Raw genomic sequence first — 25,646 nt, forward strand, 5'->3', positions numbered from 1 at the left:
ACGTGTACCCATGGTGCCAGTGTGGCCACAAAGTTCAGGGTCTCACACAAAGTTTTAGAGAAATTTCTGGATATTCTAACTTGGTACTGCGTAAGTCATGTATTCAGGGATTTCAGGATGATACAGTGAAATGTGAATTCAAATAAATCACTTTAAATATTTACTTCAGGACACTTTTTATTCACACGTATTATCATACAGTAAATGAACATCTGAGTTAGTTGCCAGAAAGGAGAGTGTGGGGGTTGGGACAGCGGGTAAGGGGGAGCGGGAACACAGGCTCCAGTTAGGGAATGAAGAAGTGACGGGAATAGAAGGCACAGCATGAGGAACAGTCACTGATACTGTAACAGGATGTGACAGGGCAGCTACACCTGTGGTGGAGAGAGCACAATGTGTGAACTTGTCATACGTTACCTTTTACACCTGGAACCAATGTAACATTCTGTGTCAACTCTACTCAAATTTTAAAAACTATTTAAAATTATTCTATTACAATTTTGGTAGCTTTTTGACTTTTTAAAAAAGTGGTTATTTATTTTGAGAGAGAATCTTAAGCAGGCTCCATGCTCAGCACAGAGCCAGAATTGGGGCTCGATCCTATGACCCTGAGATCACAACTTGACCGAAATCAAGAGTCCGATGCTTAAACGACTAAGTCACCCAGGGGCCCCTGTTTTGGCATTATTTTAACGTTTACTTATTTTACAACAGAGAGAGAGACAGAGTGCTAGCAGGCGAGGGGCAGAGAGAGAGAGAGAGAGAGAGACTGAGTCCAAAGCAAGCTCTAGATTCTGAGCTGTGAGCACAGAGCCCACAGGGGGCTCGAACTCAGGAACCGCGAGATCATGACTTGAGCTGAAGTCAGACACTTAACCAACTGAGCCACCAACATTTTAAATGAAGCGAATGTGTATAACAAATTCTAATCTTGGGTATGAGAATTGATAAATAAAATGTATAATGATGGTATCTATCTTCCACAAAGTCAGCTATAAAAACAACAGGTAAATAAAGAAACACTAAGAAGATTAAATAATATCTGAATATTTGGGTGGAAACCAGGACACTGGGCAGGTCTGGGCTCCTGCAGTGCTAAGATGGCAACAGCAGCTGGAAATAGTATCAAACCTGTTAGGGTCACTTTATAAGCATTCATGCAATTGGAGTAGGTAAAGGTTTGGAAGATAAACTTTTTTTCAGAGAGTTGGCGTTAATAACTTGTCTATGAACAGTGAGGTCACTACTGTCTTTAGCCTTACCAGAGAGATTTGTTACTTATTACAGAGGCTGGATTAATCTGAGAAAGGAAGAAGTAATTAACTTACAAAATTAGTAACGGAATCAAAGGGGAAAAACTAGGTAATACTATGTTTCAAAAAAAGTAATAGGACATACCATTTGAAAGAAAAATCCCATATCAAGAGAAAGACAATTATTTAATAATATATGTGATTTCACTTGTCATTTGAAAGAAATAAACACATGCAGAAGTTTTAAGTTTAATTTAATTTACCCTGATTATTTACCAAACTATATAGATTTTATTTATTAAATGAATAAAATTAATCTCACTTAAGTAAATATGTCATTATAACAAATGATTTTTGTGCCTCAGTTAACTACAGAGATATTAAATATGTAAGAACTTCAGACAGTATTACAATGTAAAAAATATTTAATGTAATAGTTAAAGTGAGAGAGAATCTAGTACCGTGAGCAGCATAATGTTTATGTGCTGTTACATTAAAGACAATTGAATGGGAACACATTGAAAACTTGTTATGGGCTCGCTTGTCCAACCAGGGCTCACAATGGCATATCATTTTGCTAATGACAACTGTATAAAAAAATCAGTCAAAAATACTTTTTTTTTTTAGTTTATTTACTTATTTTGAGACAGAGAGAGAGAGAGGGATGTAGGAGAGAGAGAGAGACAAAATCCCTAGCAGGCTCCCTGCTGACAGCAGAGAGCCCTATGCAGGGCTCGAACCCTCTAACCATGATGAGATCACGACCTGAGCTGAAGTCAGACACTTAACCGACTGAGTCACCCAGGTGCCACCCCAAAATACTTTTAAATCTGAACAACTAACTTTTTATAATAGTTTAAGAAATAAATAGACTATAACTGACATCATTTGTGAGCAGTTTTCTAATACATGGTTTATTTAGAACATAGACACAGTATAACTTACATCTTTTTATTTATACATTGTATTATTGTACTGGTGCTCAAATGTTTTTCAATAGTATCCTTGTCTAACATATAGTTTTCTGGCAGTATTGTTGACTCACTGAATCTGACATAAGAAATAAATGGAGATGACAGGGTGGACACGCGGGACAACTCAGTGAAGAGTTCAGGGAATTCAGAGTTTGTAATCTGGACTGTTAGCGGGGACGTTTAGAACCAGAAAGAATACATACACGCAGGAACATAATAGCAGCAGTCCCCTGACTTTCTCATGCTCACCTTCCCTGTGTTTGAACCCTGCTGACTCATCCACATGGGCATCTCCATGTGATCACAAGACTCAGAACCCAGCACAACGGTACTTCTCTCTGAATTCACGAAGCTGTCGTAGACTCTAAGTCTAAAGTCCTCTCTTGGCCAGCAAGAGAGCAGGATGCAGGATGAAAAGCGAGAGATCGCTAACGTCCGGGAAAAGACAAGAGCCCTGAATGAGGGTCTATGCCCCGTTTTCATTAGGATCAGAAGGCTTACAAACATGATGATGGACATGCACAGAGACAATCTGTGACCATTAACTTGAGGACGTGAGGGAAAGGGGGTCTTGACAATATCCGAGGTTAGGGGTTTAGGTTAATACAAAAAAAATCCTGGCGCTGGGCAGTTGGGCAGAAGGTTTTTTACAGCGGACTTGAGGCACCACCTCTGTTTATCTTAGCTAGCCTAGGGGATGAGACAGGTAGGACAAATAACCTCAGGGTTGAACAAGGCACCTTTTTTTTTTTCCAATATATGAAATTTATTGTCAAATTGGTTTCCATACAACACCCAGTGCTCATCCCAAAAGGTGCCCTCCTCAATACCCATCACCCACCCTCCCTTCCCTCCCACCCCCCAACAACCCTCAGTTTGTTCTCAGTTTTTCAGAGTCTCTTATGATTTGGCTCTCTCCCACTCTAACCTCTTTTATTTTCCTTCCCCTCCCCCATGGGTCTGTTAAGTTTCTCAGGATCCACATAAGAGTGAAAACATATGGTATCTGTGTTTCTCTGTATGGCTTATTTCACTTAGCATCACACTCTCCAGTTCCATCCACGTTGCTACAGAGGGCCATATTTCATTCTTTCTCATTGCCACGTAGTACTCCATTGTGTATATAAACCACAATTTCTTTATCCATTCATCAGTTGATGGACATTTAGGCTCTTTCCATAATTTGGCTATTGTTGAGAGTGCTGCTATAAACATTGGGGTACAAGTGCCCCTATGCATCAGTACTCCTGTATCCCTTGGGTAAATTCCTAACAGTGCTATTGCTGGGTCATAAGGTAGGTCTATTTTTAATTTTTTGAGGAACCTCCACACTGTTTTCCAGAGTGGCTGCACCAATTTGCATTCCCACCAACAGTGCAAGAGGGTTCCCGTTTCTCCACATCCTCTCCAGCATCTATAGTCTCCTGATTTGTTCATTTTAGCCACTCTGACTGGCGTGAGTTGATATCTGAGTGTGGTTTTGATTTGTATTTCCCTGATGAGGAGCAACGTTGAGCATCTTTTCATGTGCCTGTTGGCCATCCGGATGTCTTCTTTAAAGAAGTGTCTATTCATGTTTTCTGTCCATTTCTTCACTGGGTTATTTGTTTTTCGGGTGTGGAGTTTGGTGAGCTCTTTATACATTTTGGATACTAGCCCTTTGTCCGATATGTCATTTGCAAATGTCTTTTCTCATTCCATTGGTTGCCTTTTAGTTTTGTTGGTTGTTTCCTTTGCTGTGTGGAAGATTTTATCTTCATAAGGTCCCAGTAGTTCATTTTTGCTTTTAATTCCCTTCCCTTTGGGGATGTGTCAAGTAAGAAATTGCTGTGGCTGAGGTCAGAGAGGTTTTGTCCTGCTTTCTCCTCTAGGGTTTTGATGGTTTCCTGTCTCACATTCAGGTCCTTTATCCGTTTTGAGTTTATTTTTGTGAATGGTGTGAGAAAGTGGTCTAGTGTCAATCTTCTGCATGTTGCTGTCCAGTTCTCCCAGCACCATTTATTAAAGAGACTGTCTTTCTTCCATTGGATGGTCTTTCCTGCTTTGTCGAAGATGAGTTGGCCATACGTTTGTGGGTCTAGTTCTGGGGTTTCTATTCTATTCCATTGGTCTATGTGTCTGTTTTTGTGCCAATACCATGCTGTCTTGATGATTACAGCTTTGTAGTAGAGGCTAAAGTCTGGGATTGGGATGCCTCCTGCGTTGGTCTTCTTCAAAATTCCTTTGGCTATTCGGGGCCTTTTGTGGTTCCATATGAATTTTAGGATTGCTTGTTCTGGTTTCGAGAAGAATGCTGGTGCAATTTTGATTGGGATTGCATTGAATGTGTAGATAGCTTTGGGTAGTATTGACATTTTGACAATATTTATTCTTCCAATCCATGAGCATGGAGTGTTTTTCCATTTCTTTATATCTTCTTCAATTTCCTTCATAAGCTTTCTATAGTTTTCAGCATACCGATCTTTTACATCTTTGGTTAGATTTATTCCTACGTATTTTATGCTTCTTGGTAAAATTGTGAATGGGATCAGTTTCTTTATTTGTCTTTCCGTTGCTTCATTATTAGTGTATAAGAATGCAACTGATTTCTGTAGATTGGTTTTGTATCCTGCAACTTTGCTAAATTCATGTATCAGTCCTAGCAGACTTTTGGTGGAGTCTATCGGATTTTCGATGTATAATATCATGTCATCTGCAAAAAGTGAAAGCTTGACTTCATCTTTGCCAATTTTGATGCCTTTGATTTCCTTTTGTTGTCTGATTGGTGGTGCTAGGACTTCCAACACTATGTTAAACAACAGTGGTGAGAGTGGACATCCCTGTCGTCTTCCTGATCTCAGGGAAAAATCTCTCAGTGTTTCCCCATTGAGGATGATGTTAGCTGTGGGCTTTTCATAAATGGCTTTTATGATCTTTAAGTATGTTCCTTCTATCCCGACTTTCTCGAGGGTTTTTATTAAGAAAAGTTGCTGAGTTTTGTAAAATGCTTTTTCTTCATCGTTTGACAGGATCATATGGTTCTTATCTTTTCTTTTATTAATGTGATGTATCACGTTGATTGATTTGTGAATGTTGAACCAGCCCTGCATCCCAGGAATGAATCCCACTTGATCATGGTGAATAAGTCTTTTTATACGCTGTTGAATTCGATTTGCTAGTATCTTATTGAGAATTTTTGCATTCATATTCATCAGGGATATTGGCCTGTAGTTCTCTTTTTTTACTGGGTCTCTGTCTGGTTTAGGAATCAAAGTAATACTGGCTTCATAGAATGAGTCTGGAAGTTTTCCTTCCTTTCTATTTTTTGGAATAGCTTGAGAAGGATAGGTATTATCTCTGCTTTAAACGTCTGGTAGAACTCCCCTGGGAAGCCATCTGGTCCTGGACTCTTATTTGTTGGGAGATTTTTGATAACTGATTTAATTTCTTCGCTGGTTATGGGTCTGTTCAAGCTTTCTATTTCCTCCTGATTGAGTTTTGGAAGACTGTGGGTGTTCAGGAATTTGTCCATTTCTTCCAGGTTGTCCAATTTGTTGGCATATAATTTTTCATAGTATTCCCTGATAATTGCTTGTATTTATGAGGGATTGGTTGTAATCATTCCATTTTCATTCATGATTTTTTCTATTTGGGTCATCTCCCTTTTCTTTTTGAGAAGCCTGGCTAGAGGTTTGTCAATTTTGTTTATTTTCTCAAAAAACCAACTCTTGGTTTCGTTGATCTGCTCTACAGTTTTTTAAGATTCTATATTGTTTATTTCTGCTCTGATCTTTATTATTTCTCTTCTTCTGCTGGGTTTAGGCTGTCTTTGCTGTTCTGCTTCTATTTCCTTTAGGTATGCTGTTAGATTTTGTATTTGGGATTTTTCTTGTTTCTTGAGATATGCCTGGATTGCGATGTATTTTCCTCTCAGGACTGCCTTTGCTGCATCCCAAAGCGTTTGGATTGTTGTATTTTCATTTTCGTTTGTTTCCATATATTTTTAAATTTCTTCTCTAATTGCCTGGTTGACCCACTCATTCTTTAGTAGGGTGTTCTTTAACCTCCATGCTATTGGAGGTTTTCCAGACTTTTTCCTGTGGTTGATTTTAAGCTTCATAGCATTGTGGTCTGAAAGTATGCATGGTATGATTTCAAGTCTTGTATACTTAGGAAGGGCTGTATTGTGACCCAGTATGTGATCTATCTTGGAGAATGTTCCATGTGCACTCGGGAAGAAAGTATATTCTCATGCTTTGGGATGCAGAGTTCTAAATACATCTGTCAAGTCCATCTGATCCAATGTAGCATTCAGGGCCCTTGTTTCTTTATTGACCGTGTGTCTAGATGATCTATCCGTTTCTGTAAGTGGAGTGTTAAAGTCCCCTGCAATTACCACATTCTTATCAATAAGGTTGCTTATGTTTGTGGGTAATTGTTGTATATATTTGGGGGCTCTCGTATTCAGTGCATAGACATATATAATTGTTAGCTCTTCCTGATGGATAGACCCTGTAATTATTATATAATACCCTTCTTCATCTCTTGTTACAGCCTTTAATTTAATGTCTAGTTTGTCTGATAGAAGTATGGCTACTCCAGCTTTCTTTTGGCTTCCAGTAGCATGATAAATAGTTCTCCATCCCCTCACTCTCAATCTGAAGATGTTCTCAGGTCTAAAATGAGTCTCTTGTAGACAGCAAATAAATGGGTCTTGGTTTTTTTTTTTAATTTTTTTTAAACGTTTATTTATTTTTGAGACAGAGAGAGACAGAGCATGAACAGGGGAGGAGAAGAGAGAGAGGGAGACACAGAATCCGAAACAGGCTCCAGGCTCTGAGCTGTCAGCAGGCTCTGAGCTCGAACTCACGGACCGTGAGATCATAACCTCAGCTGAAGTCGGACGCTTAACCGACCAGGCCACCCAGGTGCCTCTATGGGTCTTGTTTTTTTATCCGTTCTGATACCCTATGTCTTTTGGTTGGCGCATTTAGTCCATTTACATTCAGTGTTAGTATAGAAAGATATGGGTTTAGAGTCATTGTGATGTCTGTAGGTTTCATGCTTGTAGCGATGTCTCTGGTACTTTGTCTCACAGGATCTCCCTTAGGATCTCTTGTAGGGCTGGTTTAGTGGTGACGAATTCCTTCAGTTTTTGTTTGTGTGGGAAGACCTTCATCTCTTCTTCTATTCTAAATGACAGACTTGCTGGATAAAGGATTCTCGGCTGCATATTTTTCCTGTTCATCACATTGAAGATCTCCTGCCATTCCTTTCTGGCCTGTCAAGTTTCAGTGGAGAGATCCGTCATGAGTCTTATGGGTCTCCCTTTATAAGTTAGAGTGTGTTTATCTCTAGCTGCTTTCAGAATTTTCTCTTTATCCCTGTATTTTGCCAGTTTCGCTATGATATGTTGTGCAGAAGATTGATTCAAGTTACGTCTGAAGGGAGTTCTCTGTGCTTCTTGGATTTCAATGCCTTTTTCCTTCCCCAGATCCGGGAAGTTCTCAGCTATTAGTTCTTCAAGTACACATTCAGCACCTTTCCCTCTCTCTTCCTCCTCTGGAATACCAATTATGCATAGATTATTTCTCTTTAGTGCATCACTTAGTTCTCTAATTATCCCCTCATACTCCTGGATATTTTTATCTCTCTTTTTTCCAGCTTCTTCTTTTTCCATAATTTTATCTTCTAGTTCACCTATTCTCTCCTCTGCCTCTTCAATCCGAACCGCAGTTGTCTCCATTTTATTTTGCAGTTCATTGATAGCATTTTTTAGCTCCACCTGACTGTTCCTTAGTCCCTTGATCTCTGTAGCAAGAGATTCTCTGCTGTCCTTTATACTGTTTTCAAGCCCAGGGATTAATTTCATGACTATTATTCTAAATTCACTTTCTGTTGTATTGTTTAAATCATTTTTGATCACTTCGTTAGCTGTTGTTATTTCCTCGACGTTTTCTGAGGGGAATTCTTCTGTTTCATCATTTTGGATAGTACCTGGAGTGGTGCAGGACTGTGGGGCACTTCCCCTGTGCTGTCTTGAATAACTTGCATTGGTGGGCGGGGCCGCAGTCAGACCTGATGTCTGCCCCCAGCCCACCGCTGAGGCCACAGTCAGACTGGTGTGTGCCTTCTCTTCCCCTCTCCTAGGGGCGGGATTCCCTGTGGGGTGGCGTGGCCCATCTGGGCTACTTGCACACTGCCAGGCTTGCAGTGCTGGGGATCTGGCGTATTAGCTGGAGTGTATCGGCAAGGTGCACAGGGGCAGGAGGGGAGGTTCAGCTCGCTTTTCCTTTGGAGATCTGCTTCAGGATGGGCCCTGAGGCACAGGGAGGGAGTCAGATCCGCCGGAGGGATGGATCCGCAGAAGCATAGGGTTGGGTGTTTGTGCCGTGCAAGCAAGTTCCCTGGCAGGAACTGGTTCCCTTTGGGATTTTGGCTGGGGGATGGTCGAGGGAGATGGTGCTGGAGAGTGCCTTTGTTCCCCGCCAATCTTAGCTCTGTCATCAGGGCTCAACTCTCCCTTCCATTGTCCTCTAGCCCTCCCGTTCTCTGAGCAGAGCTGTTAGCTTATAACATTTCAGATGTCAAGTCCCGCTTGCTGTCGGAACACACTCCGTCTGGCCCCTCCGCTTTTGCAAGCCAGACTTGGGGCTCTGCTTGGCCGGCGGGCCGCCCCTCTGCCCCAGCTCCCTCCCGCCAGTCCGTAAAGCGCACACCACCTCTCCGCCCTTCCTACCCTCTTCCATGGGCCTCTCGTCTGCGCTTGGCTCCAGAGACCCTGTTCTGGTAGTCTTCTGGCGGTTCTCTGGGTTATTTAGGCAGGTGTAGATGGAATCTAAGTGATCAGCAGGATGTGCAGTGAACCCAGCGTCCTCCTACGCTGCCATCTTCCCAGGATCCCCCTCCAGCTGCCTTTTTAGAACGGATCATGGAGGCATTCCGTACCTATACCCCCATGGATCCAGAGGCTCCGGAAAGCAAGGCAGCTGTTATCATGGCCTTTGTAAACCAATCACCCATAGACATTAGGAGAAAATTACAGAAAATAGATAGACTAGGAGGAAAAAGTCTGCAGGACTTACTGGTGGTAGCCAAAAATGTATATAATAACCAGGAGCCTCCTGAGGACAAGCAGGCTCACGCCATGGCAGCTGCCAGCAGTAAGCAGACTCAAGACTTGGCCAGAATACTACTAGCTACCACTGCTGACTCCCCCGAGGAACGAGACCGCCGTCTCCGGCAGCTGGCAGACGATGCAAGAAAAGGTAAAGGAACCACCAAGGAGGGGAAGCAGAGGCTGCAGAAAGATCAGTGCGCATACTGCAAGGAGGTAGGGCATTGGGCCCAAGATTGTCTGAAAAAGGCCGGCAGGAAGGGAAGCAAGACTGATTGAGTAAAAGTCCTAGAGCTAGATGAACTAAGTGATTAGGGGAGTCGGGGTTCGGACCCTCTCCCTGAACCCAGGGCAACTCTTAAAGTGGAGGGGACCCCTGTTGACTTCCTCGTCGACACCAGAGCACAACATTCGGTCCTCCGCACCCCACAAGGAAAACTAGCTAGCAAGAAGTCCTGGGTACAAGGGGCAACTGGCATGAGCCAGTATTCATGGACTACCCGAAGAACAGTAGATTTGGGAACGGGCTGGGTATCCCACTCCTTTATGGTAATACCAGAATGCCCCTACTCACTGTGAGGACGGGACTTACTGATCAAGATTGGAGCTCAGATAACTTTCAGACAAGGGGGGCCTCAGGTCACCAATGGCAAGGGCCACCCCATCCAGGTCCTGACCATGAAACTAGAGGATGAATACCGCCTCCACCAGGAGGCGCTCCTGAGAGAGAATAATATAGACAGATGGCTACAAAAATTCCCCTCAGTTTGGGCAGAGACTGGGGGGCGGTGGGGGGGGAACAGCACTAGCCGCTCACAGGACCCTGGTCCTGGTAGAGCTCAAGCCAGGAGAAAGTCCGGTAAGGATCAAACAATACCCCATGTCTCAAGAGGCCCAGAAGGGGATCCAGCCACACATCCGGAGACTACAAAGCCTAGGGGTACTAGTTCCTTGCCAGTCTCCCTGGAACACCCCCCTACTGCTGATCAAAAAGCCTCACACAAATGACTACCGACCGGTACAAGACCTCCGGGAAGTAAATAAGAGGGTCGCGGACATACACCCAACTGTTCCCAACCCATATACTCTCTTGAGGTCCTTGGCGCCCTCCAGGGTCTGGTATACTGTACTAGATTTAAAGGACGCCTTCTTCAGTCTGCCGCTGGCACCCCAGAGCCAACCCTTGTTCGCCTTCGAGTGGCATGATCTGGAGGAGGGCTACAATGGGCAACTCACCTGGACACGGCTACCTCAGGGATTCAAAAATTCACCCACTATCTTCGACGAGGCACTACACGAGGACCTGGGTGAGTACAGAAGGGAGCACCCTGGCCTCACCCTCCTACAGTATGTAGATGACATCCTGATTGCTGCCGACAAGGCCAAAAGACTGTGAGTGAGGGACCCAGGACCTGCTGGCTACCCTGGGGGCCTTAGGATACCGGGCATCCGCGAAGAAGGCTCAGATATGCAGGGAGAGGATTCACCAACAGGACACCAAAATAGAGCAAGTTGTATCTGCCTGCAAGACCTGCCAACTCACCAACGCGAGAGCCACATCAAATAAAAAAGGAACCAGGCTCAGAGGCACCAGACCAGGAGCCCAATGGGAAGTCGACTTCACTGAAGTCAAACCAGGAAAGTATGGTTATAGATATCTTTTAGTATTTACAGACACCTTCTCTGGCTGGGTGGAGGCATACCCAACCAAGCATGAAACAGCTCAGACGGTGGCTAAGGAGCTACTAGAAGACATCTTACCCAGGTATGGTTTTCTTGCCATGATAGGATCAGACAAGGGACCAGCTTTTATCTCACAGGTAATGCAGTCAGTAGCCAAGGCGGTGGGGGCAAACTGGAAATTACATTGTGCTTATAGGCCTCAGAGCTCAGTACAGGTAGAAAGGATGAATAGAACCCTAAAAGAGACCCTTACCAAATTAACCATGGAGACTGGCGGGGACTGGGTGACTCTCCTACCGTATGCCCTTTACCGGGTTAAGAACACTCCTTACACTCTGGGTTTTACTCCCTACGAGATCATGTTTGGCAGGCCACCCCCTATTATTCCCAACCTTCTTGCTAAGTTTAAAGATCAAGAACTTTTTCTTTCCTTGAGAGGGCTCCAGAGGGCGCACAAGGACATTTGGTCGCGCCTCCGTGCCATCTATGAGGCTGGCCCGACCCCGACACCTCATGAGTACAGGCCGGAGACTGGGTCTATGTCAAGAGGCACCACTGAGAGACCCTCAAGCCGCAATGGAAGGGACCCTACATCGTGGTGCTGACAACCCCCACCGCTCTCAAAGTAGACGGCATCTCAACCTGGGTCCATCACACCCACGTTTGGCCAGCGGACCCCTCCTTGATCCAGAAGGACTTCGTCATGCGATGGGCCGTCAGTGGGGACCAACACAACCCGCTCAAGCTCAAGCTACAGCGCATTTGACCCACCTAATATTGGTAACTCTGTTAACTCTACTTGTCTTTGCTCATGCTGCTGGGAGTCCCCACGCCCCCCAAAACATCACCTGGCAGATCATAGACACCAGCTCGGGGACAATACTTAATCAGACCTCAGAGCCACCCCAGGGACACTTGGTTCCCAGAACTTTGCATAAACCTCCAAACTCTGTTCCCCTTGTCACCATAAATGCAGCCGGTCCCATGATTGGGTCCGCAAGCTACATGACGAGGGGGGAATGAAAGGACACCTCCTCCCCTTGAGTAACCTCCCACTTACCCTTTCAAGCTTCCCGATCAAAACACGCCTGCCCGGCGACCTGCATAACAGGACTCCGACCGTTCCCCAGCCAATTGGCCAAGGCCACGACCCTTCCCCAGCCAATCGGCTGAGGCCACAGTCATTACCTCACCAACTGCCCCTAGACCCCTATAAAACCTTTGTGCTTTTGAAACTCACTCCCTCTCATGGCATCTCACTGCTGCGTCGGTGCAGTTAGGGGACTGAGCTCGAGCTAGCTCGAATAAAGGCTCTTTTGCTTTTGCATCGAACTCGGCTCCCTGGTGGTCTTTGGGGATCACGAATTCTGGGCATAACAGTAGCTCTATCAGTAACATAAGGCTGGATAGTAGCAGCCTGGCCTTCGGGCCCTTTACATAGAAAAATTTCAACATTCTGTTGGATATCAGTAGCTTTTCCTACACCTGTAAAGACTGCAGATACAGGTCAAAGTGGCCAATTCTTGGGCCAAGACTCAGAAGCAATGATGGTGACATCAGCTCCTGAGTCTACCAAGCCAGTAAACAATTTTCTGTTAATTTGTAAGGTCATCACAGGCCTTCTGTTGAAAGACCCCCGAACTAGGTCTTCCTCGGCGATGAGACCCCGTGCCCACGGAACACCGAGACCACGAGTCAGATGCAAACAGCAAGAGGTTTATTCGTACACGGGTACCCGGGGCGGTCAAGTCTCAGCAAAGACTTGCGCGCCTCTTGTTGGGCTGGGGAGACTTTTTATAGGGTTGGAGTGGCAGAAGCGCGGTTACAGAAGCGAGAAGCATAGTTACGGGGTCTTATTGGTCCAGTTAAATGAGGCTGGTTTTTTTTTTTTTTTTTTTTCTTTTCTTTTCTGAGGGCGATTTCCCAGAATGAGGGGGAAAAACATGGGTGGCTGACTAGGCTCATCTCTAGGGTCTATCGGGTGGAGTCAGTACTTTCCATTCCCATCTTAGGGCCAGGTGGCTATCTTAGGGCCGGGTGGCTGACCACAGATATCCTGTTTGGCAGCTAAACGGTGGACTTAGGATAAGACCCCTGAACTTCTTGGTGCTGTCTTGCAAATGGCGTTACTATTGCTAAGCATATTATGACAGGGGGTCAAAACAAGGGGAAGGGGTCTTTCATTTCCCCCTTTTCTTAGGAGCCTAAATGGAATCATACATTTAGCTGGGGTGATACGGTTGGTCTGAGTCGCATTGCCCCAGGCGTTGGTGTTGCTGGGTTAGCACTAAAGTCTGCACGACGGATATTCTATCTTTGACAAACTGCACCAACCGGTTAAGGATGCAAGGTCCGAAGAGTAAAATTAGGAGGAGGATCATTAAGGGGCCCATGATGGAGGATATTAAGGTAGTGAACCAGGGGGACTTGTTGAACCACCCTTCAAACCATCCCTGCTGGGAGTCAAATAGTTGTTGTCGCTGTTTTAGTCTTTCTCTTAATTTAGCCATATTATCTCGGACTAATCCGGTGTGATCTGCATAAAAACAACATTCTTCTTTTAACGCTGCACATAGCCCTCCCTCCTGTAGGAACAGAATATCTAGGCCTCGCCTGTTTTGTAAGACTACTTCAGAAAGGGAAGTCAAGGATTTTTCTAAGGCACTAATTGACTCCTCTAAGGCCTGAATGTCCATGTGCATGGCCATTTGCAGTTGTCTAAACTGGGCTGTCTCGAGAAGGGCCGCAGTCCCTGTTCCTATTCCGGCGGCCATGCCCCCTACAGTGATTCCTCCCAGCATGAGGGCAACTGTCAAGGAGATTGGATCTCTCTTGAACCGGGGCTTATTTTCGAAGTGGGAATAGATATACTCAGGCTCATGGTAAGTTACTCTGGGCCATAACTCGATCAGGACACAAAAATCAGAGGTCCAGTTGAGCACTGCCATGGAGATGCATGGGGTTAGCCCGGTGTTGCATGCCCAGTAGGTACCGCTAGGGGCTGCTAGATAGTGAGTCCCTTTATGTCCTTTTTGTGTCTTTTTGCACAAAGCTTGGTGGGTCTTAGGAACAGTCCCTATGCACAAACCTTGCCCGGACACTTCTGATATAGTCAGTTTATGTTGTGGGTCGGATAGGCAGGATGGGGGGGGGGTTGGTTTGGTTGCTGTAATTGCCCAATACCGCAATTCCTTCATAATAGGGCGGTCGGGAGACTAGACAGAGCCAACAGTCTTTAGTTTTGTTGGGGTTAGTGACATTTAAAGCTAGATATGTCCCCTGCACTAAATTTATTAACCTATTTCCTGTCCCTATACGTTTGGGACTTGCGGGGGTGACAGGGGTACTTAGAGGGGCAATGGAGGCATTAACAAGAGTTATACCTGGGGTGCCTCCGTTGCCTTGGGAATGGTGAGGTGTTACTCGGGACTCTATTTGAGATTGCCTGGATGGGGGTTTTTGATCAGGCAGGACTAGATTTGGTCCCATGGCCTGAGGCGGCGTAATGGTCATTACTTGCCGGGATACCGAGAACAGGGCTATAGGGTCATATCCTGAACGGTATAGTCGTAGCCCCCATGACTTAGGTCCATCCCAAGATGTTTGTCTTCCCTTTTGGGTAAATTGCAAGATCAAGGGGTTGCACCGGCCCCCTTCACTAGCTCCCGTTATCGAGGAGTGAACAGCTTTATCGTAACAGGGCCCACACCAACCACCTCCACTACATTGATATATTCCCTGAGTAACCCCTTTTTTTACTGTGATGTAGTCCCATGAGGAGGTGGGTCTCCAATAGGTTTCCCCGGTGGTCTCGCAACCCCATACAGCGCAGAACCCATCCTGTGGCCCCCCACATTGCTTCCGGTTGGCATGTCCTGGACAGACATAAAAGGGTGTGTTTCTCTGTTGCCACCTCCTCATAGGCTGATCACATCCATACCCTGGGAATGGTTCCTGATCTGAAGGGTTCCATGTATTTCCTATTATATCACATAAGTCAAAATACATGGTAGGGAAGGCGTCTGTCAGGGTTCCCAACATGGAGGTGGCATTAGCCTTTGTTCCAGTTACAAGGTTGGTTATTGTCCAAGTTACATTATACACTTGGTGCGGACTAGGATTGGCCATTCCCACGTCTAGTCTTAATAAGACCCCCACCAGAATCATTAGGTCCCACGAGAAAGTCTTATCTTTAGAGGGTTTTGGGTGCGTTGGACCTTCCATCTCGATGGATCGTCTGAGCTGGGGTCGTCTGAGGGGTCCTGATTGGTGGTTGGCCCTGCAGCCTTTACATGTGAGGCGTGGATCCAAGCAGCAACTCCGTCTACTTTTAAGGCCGTGGGGGTGGTCAGGAGGACGATATGTGGTCCCTTCCACCGTGGCTCGAGGTTCTTGGTTTGATGTCTCCGAACCCAGACGGAGTCTCCTGGTTTGAAGGGGTGAGGCACAACCGGGGTTTCGAGCTTTTCTCGGTAGGCTGCCGCTAGAGGTCTCTGGATCTCTTCTTGGACCAGCTGCAGGGCGCGTAAATGTGCCTGCATGGTGGGGGAGGTAGCGAAACCAGAGATGTCAGCATCAAAGAAGTGAGCCATAGGTGGGGGTGCCCCGTACAGGATTTCAAAAGGAGTTAACCCGTGGGGACCTGGCGTGTTACGTACCCGGTATAAAACCAGGGGCAGGAGGAGCACCCAATCCTTAGAGCCAGTTTCTAGCGTTAATTTAGTTAAAGTCTCCTTAATTGATCTATTCATTCTTTCTACCTGACCTGAACTTTGGGGTCGGTATGCACAATGTAATTTCCAATTAATCCCCAGTAGGGTGGCCACAGACTGACTTACCTGGGAGATAAAGGCGGGTCCATTATCTGAACCCAATACCTGAGGGATCCCGTAACGAGGAAAAATCTCTTCTAAGAGTTTCTTGGCAACAACTTTTGCTGTTTCATGTTTGGCGGGGTAAGCTTCGGCCCAGCCAGAGAAGGTGTCTATGAACACCAAGAGGTATTTATATCCATACATTCCTGGCTTGATTTCAGTGAAGTCTACTTCCCAATGTATTCCGGGCCGGTGGCCTCGGGCCCTTACATCAGGTCCAAACTTTATTTTCCCTGCGTTGATTTGAGCACATGCCCGGCAGCTCTCTGTTACTTGCCGGAGGTGTAAGTCTCTGTTAGGGAGGTAAAACCCAGTTTCTTCTCTTTCTAGTAAAGTTTTCATTTTCCTAGCACTGAGGTGTGTTAACTTATGCAGATGGCTAATCAACTCTTTTGCGTATTTTTCAGGCATTATAGTTTTCCCTTGGTACTCCCAGGTACCTCTTTTTGGCTCATAATGAGCTTCAAGTTTCTGCACAAGGTCTAAATCACTGTCATCATATTCCCATGGAGGCCTTTTGGGACCCTCTATAAGTTCAGTGGGTAAGATGGTTAGTGATGATTGAGTCTCTGTGGCGGCTTTCTTTGCTGTATCATCGGCTAATCTGTTTCCTTTCGCCTGGGGACTATCACCTTTTTGGTGTCCCGGGCAATGGATGATACTCAGTCTTTTGGGTAAGAATAACGCCTCTAATAGGGCGAGGATTTCATTTTTATTTTTAATTTCTTTTCCTTCTGAAGTTAGCAGGCCCCGCCGCCTGTAGATTTCCCCGTGTACATGAGCTGTAGCAAAGGCATATCGGCTGTCCGTATAGAGAGTTAGCTTCTTACCTTTTGCCATCTTCAGTGCCTGGGTCAGGGCAATCAGTTCGGCTCGCTGGGCTGACGTTCCGGGTGGGAGGGAAGCAGCCCAGATTACCTCAGATTCGGTTGTTACTGCGGCTCCGGCCTTTCTCTCTCCGTTACGGATGAAGCTGCTACCATCCGTGTACCAGGTCAGGTCTGCATCCGGCAACGGCTGGTCAGTTAAGTCGGGTCTGGTGCCATGGGTCTCAGCTAAAATCTGGAGGCAGTCGTGGTGGTTTCCCTCGTTGGGGAGGGGAAGCAAGGTGGCAGGGTTAAGGGAGACTGTTGGCCCGAAATGGACTCGCTCTGCATCGAGGAGCATAGCTTGGTAATGAGTCATTCTAGCATTAGAGAGCCATTTATTTGGAGGCTGTCGGACAAGTGCCTCAACTGGGTGGGAGGTCAGGACAGTTAGCGGCTGTCCTAGAGTTAGCTTCCCTGCATCCTTGACTAGGATGGCGATGGCTGCAACCATGCGTAAACAAGGGGGCCATCCAGATGCCACTGTATCCAGTTTTTTTGATAGGTAGGCAACTGGTCTTTTCCAGGGTCCCAGTTTTTGGACTAACACCCCCTTCGCAAACCCTGAGCTCTCATCAATAAATAATTCAAAGGGCTTGGTGATATCTGGCAACCCCAGGGCAGGGGAGCTCAAGAGGGCTTTTTTAATGTTTTCGAAGGCCAATTGTTGTTTTGTTCCCCACTGAAACAGAGTTCCTGGTCGAGTGAGAGGATATAGCGGGGCAGCGAGCTCGGCAAAACCGGGAATCCACAGCCGGCAGTAGCCTGCAGTTCCAAGGAACTCTCTCACTTGCCGTGGGTTTTTAGGCACAGGGATGGAGAGAATGGCTTCTTTCCGAGCTTTGGTAAGCCATCTTTGACCATCCTCTAAAGAGTACCCTAGGTATGTGACTTTTTGCAGGCAAATTTGGGCCTTCTTTGCAGAGGCTCGGTAACCCTTATTGCCCAAAGTCTCAAGGAGTGCTTTAGTCCCTTCTAGGCATTCGGTCTTGGTTGCCGCAGCCAGTAAGAGGTCATCTACATATTGTAGGAGGACTAAAGCTGGATACCTCACCCTGAAATCTGCCAGGTCTGAGTGTAGGGCCTCGTCAAATAGGGTGGGGCTATTCTTGAACCCTTGTGGAAGGCGAGTCCAGGTCAGTTGCCCTGACAGCCCTATCTCTGGATCTTTCCATTCAAATGCAAAGAGTAATTGGCTCTCAGGGTGTAGTCGCAAGCAGAAAAAAGCATCTTTTAGATCTAGGACGGTGTACCAAGGGTGAGAAGGTGGGAGGGTGCTAAGGAGGTTGTATGGGTTTGGCACAGTGGGATGGATGTCTTCTACCCTTTTGTTTACTTCTCTTAAGTCCTGCACTGGTCTGTAATCCCCGGTTCCTGGCTTTTTGACAGGTAATAGGGGTGTATTCCATGGGGACTGGCAGGGCTTGAGGATGCCTTGGTCCAGCATTCTCCTTATATGGGGTTTAATTCCTTGGTAAGCTTCATGGGGCATGGGGTACTGCCGGATGGAGATTGGGGTGGCAGTAGCTTTAAGTTGAATGAGGATGGGGGCTTGGCAATGAGCCATTCCTATACCTCCTGTTTCTGCCCATGCCTGGGGAAAGTTTTTAAGCCAACTGTCCATACCTTGTTTTAGTTCACTTTCCGGCTCAAATAGCCGATACTCTTCTTCTAGTTGCAAGGTGAGGACTTGTAGGGGTAAGCCCATGGGTCCAACAACATTAGCTCCTTCTCCGGTGAAATGGATCTGGGCCTTGAGTTTGGTTAATAGGTCTCTCCCTAATAACGGGTAGGGACATTCAGGTACATATAAAAAAGAATGAGTCACCTTACCGGTTGCCAGTTGCACCCTCCTGTCGGTGGTCCATCGGTAGTTTTTGCTTCCTGTGGCTCCTTGCACCAGGGCTGAGCGGTCACTGAGAGGTCCATCTGGTCGAGTCAGTACCGAGTGCTGGGCTCCCGTATCCACCAGAAAGGTCACTGGTTGCCCCCCTACTTTTAGGGTTATCCTGGGCTCAGGGGGGGGGTCCTGGCCCTGACTCTCCTAACCTTCTAGGTTGAGGAGAGTGGAGTCTGCGGGTTTCTTCCGGGGTCGTTTCGGGCAATCGCGAACCCAATGTCCCTTTTCCTTGCAATAGGCACACTGGTCTTTTCCCAGAGGTATTTTCCTTTGATCTCCCAGTTTACTTTCCTCTCTATCCTTATCTCTATTCTGAGCAACTACTGTGGCCAGAACTTTAGTCATCTCCTTATGGCGCTTTTTATCTCTTTCTTCCTGCCGCTGCCATAATCTTTCTTCCCTTTCCTCTGGGGTCTCCCTTTTGTTGTATATCTTTTCTGCCTCTTTTAGCAAATCAGACAGTGTGAACCCCTGTAGGCCTTCTAGCCTTTGTAACTTATTTCTTATGTCCGGGCTAGACTGGTAGATAAAGGACAGGATAACACTAGCAGCCTGCCCTGGGTCCTCAGGGTCATAGGGAGTATACATTCTGTAAGCCTCTTTTAATCTTTCTAAGAATGAGGCTGGCGTTTCCTCTTTCCCTTGTACAACTTGCTTTACCTGTGCCAAATTAGTGGGGCGTCTTGCAGCCCCGCGGAGACCCGCTAACAGCAACTGGCGATAAAGGCGTAGGTGCTCCCTACCTGCCGGCGTAGCAAAATCCCAGTTGGGACGGGTCAAGGGGAAAGCCTCGTCAACGACATTGGGCAGCTGGGTTGGCCGTCCGTCCTCGCCTGGAACTTGCTTTCGGGCTTCAAGGAGGACCCTTTGTCTCTCCTCTGCCGTCAGGAGAGCCTGTAAGAGCTGTTGGCAGTCGTCCCAGGTTGGCTGATGTGTCACTAAAATGGACTCAATTAGGTTAGTTAGGGCCACTGGGTCCTGGGAGAAAGGGGGGTTATGCAATTTCCAATTGTACAGGTCAGAGGCCGAGAATGGCCAGTACTGGGGTCTGTTGTTTGGGCCTTCCCTTAAGGGGAGGGCTTGAGATTTCTCAGCTGGATTTTCTCGTCGTTCTCGCAGCCGGCTGGCAATCGGGGAGGCAGTTGGGGTTCTAGGGCCTGACGGCGGTGTTGGCCCGTGACCCCCAGGATAGGGAGGTGGCTCTTCTGTTAAGAGATCAATTAAAGGGGAAGAAGGATTGGGTGGTAATACAGGCGCCTTGGGGGGGTCTGGTTTGGGGAGAACGGGGTAGAGGGAGGAGATGGGGGGGGCTGAGGGTTGCGGCGAAAGAGGCTCGGGAGGATCTGTCCTGGGATGCTTAGGAGGGGGCAGGAATGGGCGAACCCATGGAGGGGGGTCTGTGGCTAGGGATCTCCACGTGGTAATATAAGGGATTTGATCTGGGTGTCCATATGGCCCCGGGGCGAAGATTCTCTCCTCGACCTGTGAAATATTGTCAATGGTGAAAGTTCCTTCTCGGGGCCAACCTACATTCATCATTACCCATTCGGCTTCACACAGTGTAATCCATTTCTTTTTCCGGACTTCGACACCCTGATTACGGGCCCGTGCCTGGACCTCAGACCAGTGGTTGAGGGTGAGGCTCAAGGGGGTAGTTACAGTTTGGCCCATGACGGCTTCTGCAATTAAAAAGGTTAGACAGGGGACAAGGAAAGACGCAACAAGACAAAGAATGACAAGACGTGCCGCGCGGCTTCGATACCAAACCGAAAATGAAACCTCAGAAGGAGACCTTGAGGGTCCGGCTCCCTCGTCTCCGATCAACACCCTGTATTCACCTAATACGGATGAGATCCCAAACAATCTAGCCCCAATGGCTGTCCCACTAGAGGCTCCAGACATCAGACACCCGTGGAACGTCTTCCAGGGTTGCGGGGGCGAAGTTCGAGCTCGTCAGCTCCTTCGGCTCCACCGCCAAAATCAGATCAAATGACAGAGACACTCATACAAGGACAACAGATATGGTCGCCGGCCAGCTTACCTCCTGATGGTGGGTCGGTGGTCCCGGGGGTTGGGGGTCTCTATCCCGGACGAGCCCCCAAGTGAAAGACCCCCGAACTAGGTCTTCCTCGGCGATGAGACCCCGTGCCCACGGAACACCGAGACCACGAGTCAGATGCAAACAGCAAGAGGTTTATTCGTACACGGGTACCCGGGGCGGTCAAGTCTCAGCAAAGACTTGCGCGCCTCTTGTTGGGCTGGGGAGACTTTTTATAGGGTTGGAGTGGCAGAAGCGCGGTTACAGAAGCGAGAAGCATAGTTACGGGGTCTTATTGGTCCAGTTAAATGAGGCTGTTTTTTTTTTTTTTTTTTTTCTTTTCTTTTCTGAGGGCGATTTCCCAGAATGAGGGGGAAAAACATGGGTGGCTGACTAGGCTCATCTCTAGGGTCTATCGGGTGGAGTCAGTACTTTCCATTCCCATCTTAGGGCCAGGTGGCTATCTTAGGGCCGGGTGGCTGACCACAGATATCCTGTTTGGCAGCTAAACGGTGGACTTAGGATAAGACCCCTGAACTTCTTGGTGCTGTCTTGCAAATGGCGTTACTATTGCTAAGCATATTATGACAGGGGGTCAAAACAAGGGGAAGGGGTCTTTCACTGTCCTTTAGAAATGTTTGCCAGATACCTGTTTGCTGATAGGCCCAAACCCTCCCTGCCATTCTATCGACATGGAATTTAAAGCAATGTAAGGCAACAATAATTAGTTGGGCAAAGTGATCTCCTGCCATGACACAGTAAGGAACAGAAGTACTAACCATTCCTAAAATTTCATCCTTAAAATCAGTATCTATAATTCCTATGTGGACATGAACTCCCTTGGATATAAGACTACTTCGTCCAATAAGAAGGCCAATGGACCCTGAAGGAAGAGGGGCATAAATCCCAGTTTTAACCTTATAAATTGCCATGGCAGATTCGAGGACCAGGGAATCTGTGGCTGGGATATCTGATGCAGAGCTCCTTCCTGTGGCCTGGAGGGGGTCACGGACAGATTTGCGTGATGAGTCCCTTTGCTCACAGGATAACAATGTAGAATCTGATTCCCCATATTGTTTACATTTGGGGCCCTGGGGTGGGGGGCTTTATCAGGTTTCCCCAGGGAGAGGAATTCCATTCTATGGAATTTAGATCTACATTGATTTGCAAAGTGATAGCCTTTATTGCATGGGGGTGGGGGGGCGCATAACCCAGGAGGTTTGGTATTTCCTTCTGTTGGTCAAGGTGGATCACCTGAATTGTTAGAACTGGGCTGTGGAAAATCCCTTTTATAATGTCCCAATCTGCCACAGGGAAAACACTTGGACTGTTTGTGAGGCCCAGTGCCTTGAATAGCCCCTGCCAGTAGCCCCATTTATAGACCTCTGAGCCGATATCTTGACAGGCCTTTAAATAATGAGTTAAATCACCTACTTGAGCCCTCACTGGGCATAAAGCTTGTTGCCATTCTTTATTAGATTAGCAAAACCCAGCAGCTGTAAGAGGAGATCCCATAAGCCCTCCCAAGAAATGGTTTTTATAATAACATCCTTTAGCCCATCCATGAAATCTACATCGGGTTCCTTAGGACTCTGTTTAACTTGAACAAAAGAGGTTGTAGCCTGTCCCGGGGTAGCCATTTTCTCCCAGACACCAAGTCAGCACAACTAACTTGTATCACGGCTTGATCATCGTACTGAAGCTGAACCTGTATGCCAAACCATTGTCCGGTCCGTTAAGTTGTTCTTGGGTAATGGGCACAGGAGCATTGGCGGTGGCATCACGCCAGGCCTGTATCTGTGCTTCTTCATCCCACCAAATTCTAAACTGCAAAAATTCAGAAGCACTTAGGACAGTGCGACCTAGGACCCCCCCCCCCCCCAGTCCCACGGAATGAGTCACTCTGAATTCGCTAAAGCAGACACCAATCCCAACGTATAACACCATATTGCGTGCAAGCCTGTTTCAAATCCTTAATGACCTTAAAACTTAAAGGTAATGATGATCAAATCGTTGCCCTCCCTGAGGATATTGCTGATGAAGAGGAATTTGGGTAATGTTGACAGGATAAACTGCAGCTATACTAGCCATTAATTCAGTGTCCCCCACAGGCTTAGCTTGTTGAAGCATCTGCATCATGGGGGAAACAGGAACTGCGATGCTCCCAGCAGACGTATAAAGAAATGGGTTTTTTGAATAAGCAGAACATTTAGTTTCCTCAACAGGATCGACCGGCTCAGGACCGTGGGGCAGTGAGGGAGGCAGGTGTCCGGAGGCTTGAGATGTAACTATCTCTGGGCCATTAACCCGGGACCCCCGTAGGTTTCTGTCCCTCTGGTGGTGGGCTGAGGGGCTGGGCTCCCAGTCCTCATTATCCACAAGCTCATGATTACTTTCAGCCAGTGAGGGTTGCAAGAACTAATGCCCCCTTCTTCCTAGGATTCTGACTGCAAGGGCTGCAAAGCCAGGGAAATTAAATTACATAAAGACCATAAGGAGAGAGGGATTACTTCTCCTTGTTGATGAGCTCTGCCCACAGCACCTAAAACTAGTTCCATAGTTTCTGATTCAAAGCATTTTTGCCAGAGGGCGTAACCAGTAACAATGTTTCTTTACCAAATAAAACAAGTCCTCAACGCAGAAGGACTCACTTCTACCTCTGAGCTCTTTAATAAAGTCTGCAAGAGCTGAAGACGTGAGTCCTAACTAGATGAAGTAGAATTCCCCATACTTACCCTGCAGAAATCCCGAAGGCTGAACTTCCCAGCTCCAAAGTTCCCTTCGGTTCCTGTGGCACTTCTTCAGCAGTGTGGCAAATGTCCACCTTCAGGTCCCTGTTCTGGCGCCAGCTGTAGAGAGACAGGGCCTGAAGGTGCCATGAGTCAGCAGGGGGTTGACTCTCCAGGAGCCGAAGCACTGGTCTCCTGGCTCAAGCCTCTTTTATTTTTGCAAATTGTCTGATAACAGCGAGCACATACAACGTAGTATTTGGCATCTTGACAGGCCGTGCACCTGCAGGGTATTCCATACTGGGTCATAAGTACATCTGGCACCAGACAAAACATTCTTATCCCAGGCCTGATGCCGGTATTATATCCTTCTGGAGAGAGCAAGCAGTCCCGGCATCCTTCTGTCCTGTGAATGGAACTGTTTTCAGTTTCTTGCTGTTCTGTCCCTTTCCTTCCAGACATTCTTAAGGTGCCTCCTGCTTCTTGTTCTCCAACAGAATAAAAATGGGTATAAAACTTAGTATCTTCAACTTGGCAAAGGTGAAAGTAGGTGATGAGAGTGTCCAACAGAGGGTCGGGAAAATACACTGTCATAAAGGATAATGGGAGTGAAGACTGGTATAAAAATTTTCAAGGGTTCTGCAAAATGTCTCCACAATTGAAGTGTGCTGATACTGTGACATAGACATTCTCTTTTAAGAGTTTATCCTTTTTAAAAAATAATTTATTTATTTATTTTGAGAAAAATGAGAAAGAGTGCACGCAGGAGCGGGGAGAGGGGCAGAGAGAGAGAGGAGACAGAATCCCAAGCAGTCGGATGCCAGGCTGGGTCTCAGGAACCCGGAGATCATAAGCTGAGGTGAAATCAAGAGGTTCATGCTTACAGCACTAAGCCATACAGGTAGGAGTGTATCCTAAGGAGATAATCACATATGTTCTCAAATGTATATTTTCAGAGGGACGCCTGGGTGACTCGGTCAAGTGCCAGACTTCGGCTCAGGTCATGATCTCAAGATTTGTGAGTGTGAGCCCCGTTCAGGCTCTGTGCTGATAGCTCAGAGCCTGGAGGCTGCCTTGGATTCTGTGTCTTTCCCTCTTTCTGCCCCTCCCCTTTTCTTGCTTTGCCTCTCAAAAATAAATAAACGTTAAAAAACTTCAACACTATGAGGCGCCTGGGTGGCGCAGTCGGTTAAGCATTGACTTCAGCCAGGTCACGATCTCGCGGTCCGGGAGTTCGAGCCCCGCGTCAGGCTCTGGGCTGATGGCTCAGAGCCTGGAGCCTGCTTCTGATTCTGTGTCTCCCTCTCTCTCTGCCCCTCCCCCGTTCATGCTCTGTCTCTCTCTGTCCCCAAAATAAATAAACGTTGAAAAAAATTAAAAAAACAAAAAAACAAACAAAAAAAACTTCAACACTAGGGGCGCCTGGGTGGCTCAGTTGGTTAAGCCTCTGACTTCAGCTCAGGTCATAATCTCTCATGGTTTGTGAGTTCAAGCCCCGCATCAGGGCTCTGTGCTGACAGCATGGAGTCTGGAGCCTGCTTCAGATTCTGTGCCCCCCTCTCTCTCTACTGCCCCCTGACTCGTGCTCTGTGTGTGTGTGTGTGTGTGTGTCTCTCTCTCTGTCTCTCTCTCAAAAGTAAATAAACCTTTAAAAATATTTAAAAGAAAAACTTTAACACTATGTTTTCAGGGATGCTTCTTGAATTGTGGCTTATAAAAACAAAGAATGGAACTATATCTAAGTGCTACAATCAATATGATAACGATAAGTATAAGTAGTGGAATACATCTCAGGCACTATCTCCATGTGATGTACACAGGGGTCAAAGTTAATCATCAAAGCAAACCCATGAGGCACCCCCTAGGGGATCCCTTTGTACACACAGGGAGAGGGAGACTCAGGGAGGATAAGAAGGTAGTGGAACCAGGGTTCAATCCAGAACATTTGCACTCAGTCAACTACTTTGACTTGTCTTTCTTTGGTTCTCTGTCCATCAGCAGGTGGGTATTGTTATGCCCAAAATTCGTGATCCCCAAAGACCACCAGGGAGGCGAGTCCCATGCAAAAGCAAAAGAGCCTTTATTGGAGCTAGCTTGAGCTCAATCCCCTACCTGGACTGACGCAGCAGTGAGATGGGGGTGGGGGGGGAGGGAGAGTGAGTTTCAAAAGCACAAAGGTTTTATTGGGGTCTAGGGGCAGTTGGTGAGGTAATGGCTGTGGCCTCAGCTGATT

General features: G+C 46.8%; 2 protein-coding genes and 1 long non-coding RNA gene across 4 annotated transcripts in view; 1 reads left to right on the forward strand and 2 right to left on the reverse strand.

Annotated features, from left to right (window-relative positions):
- FLAI-K (saoe class I histocompatibility antigen, A alpha chain-like) overlaps window positions 1-25,646 on the forward strand; it is a 184,168-nt gene that overhangs the window by 33,486 nt on the left and 125,036 nt on the right. The window lies entirely within an intron of this gene.
- Window positions 160-24,438, reverse strand: LOC109499541. The gene is made up of 2 exons (XR_006597650.1): window positions 23,420-24,438; window positions 160-374 (listed from the first exon to the last, which is right to left on the reverse strand). It is a non-coding gene; the product is annotated as an uncharacterized LOC109499541 (long non-coding RNA).
- LOC105260391 (bromodomain-containing protein 4-like) lies at window positions 12,702-21,316 on the reverse strand. The gene is made up of 2 exons (XM_045057241.1): window positions 18,580-21,316; window positions 12,702-15,990 (listed from the first exon to the last, which is right to left on the reverse strand). The coding sequence occupies exon 1, from the start codon at window positions 20,546-20,548 to the stop codon at window positions 18,791-18,793; it is 1,758 nt and encodes a 585-aa protein (XP_044913176.1). The 5' UTR covers window positions 20,549-21,316; the 3' UTR covers window positions 12,702-15,990; window positions 18,580-18,790.

This window comes from Felis catus, chromosome B2, assembly GCF_018350175.1.
Source record: "Felis catus isolate Fca126 chromosome B2, F.catus_Fca126_mat1.0, whole genome shotgun sequence".
Lineage (NCBI taxonomy): Eukaryota > Metazoa > Chordata > Mammalia > Carnivora > Felidae > Felis > Felis catus.

What these genes read in the sequence shown, in the direction of transcription:
- LOC105260391 (XM_045057241.1), bottom strand. Translation starts at nt 20,548, where the DNA reads ATGTCTGGAGCCTCTAGTGGGACAGCCATTGGGGCTAGATTGTTTGGG.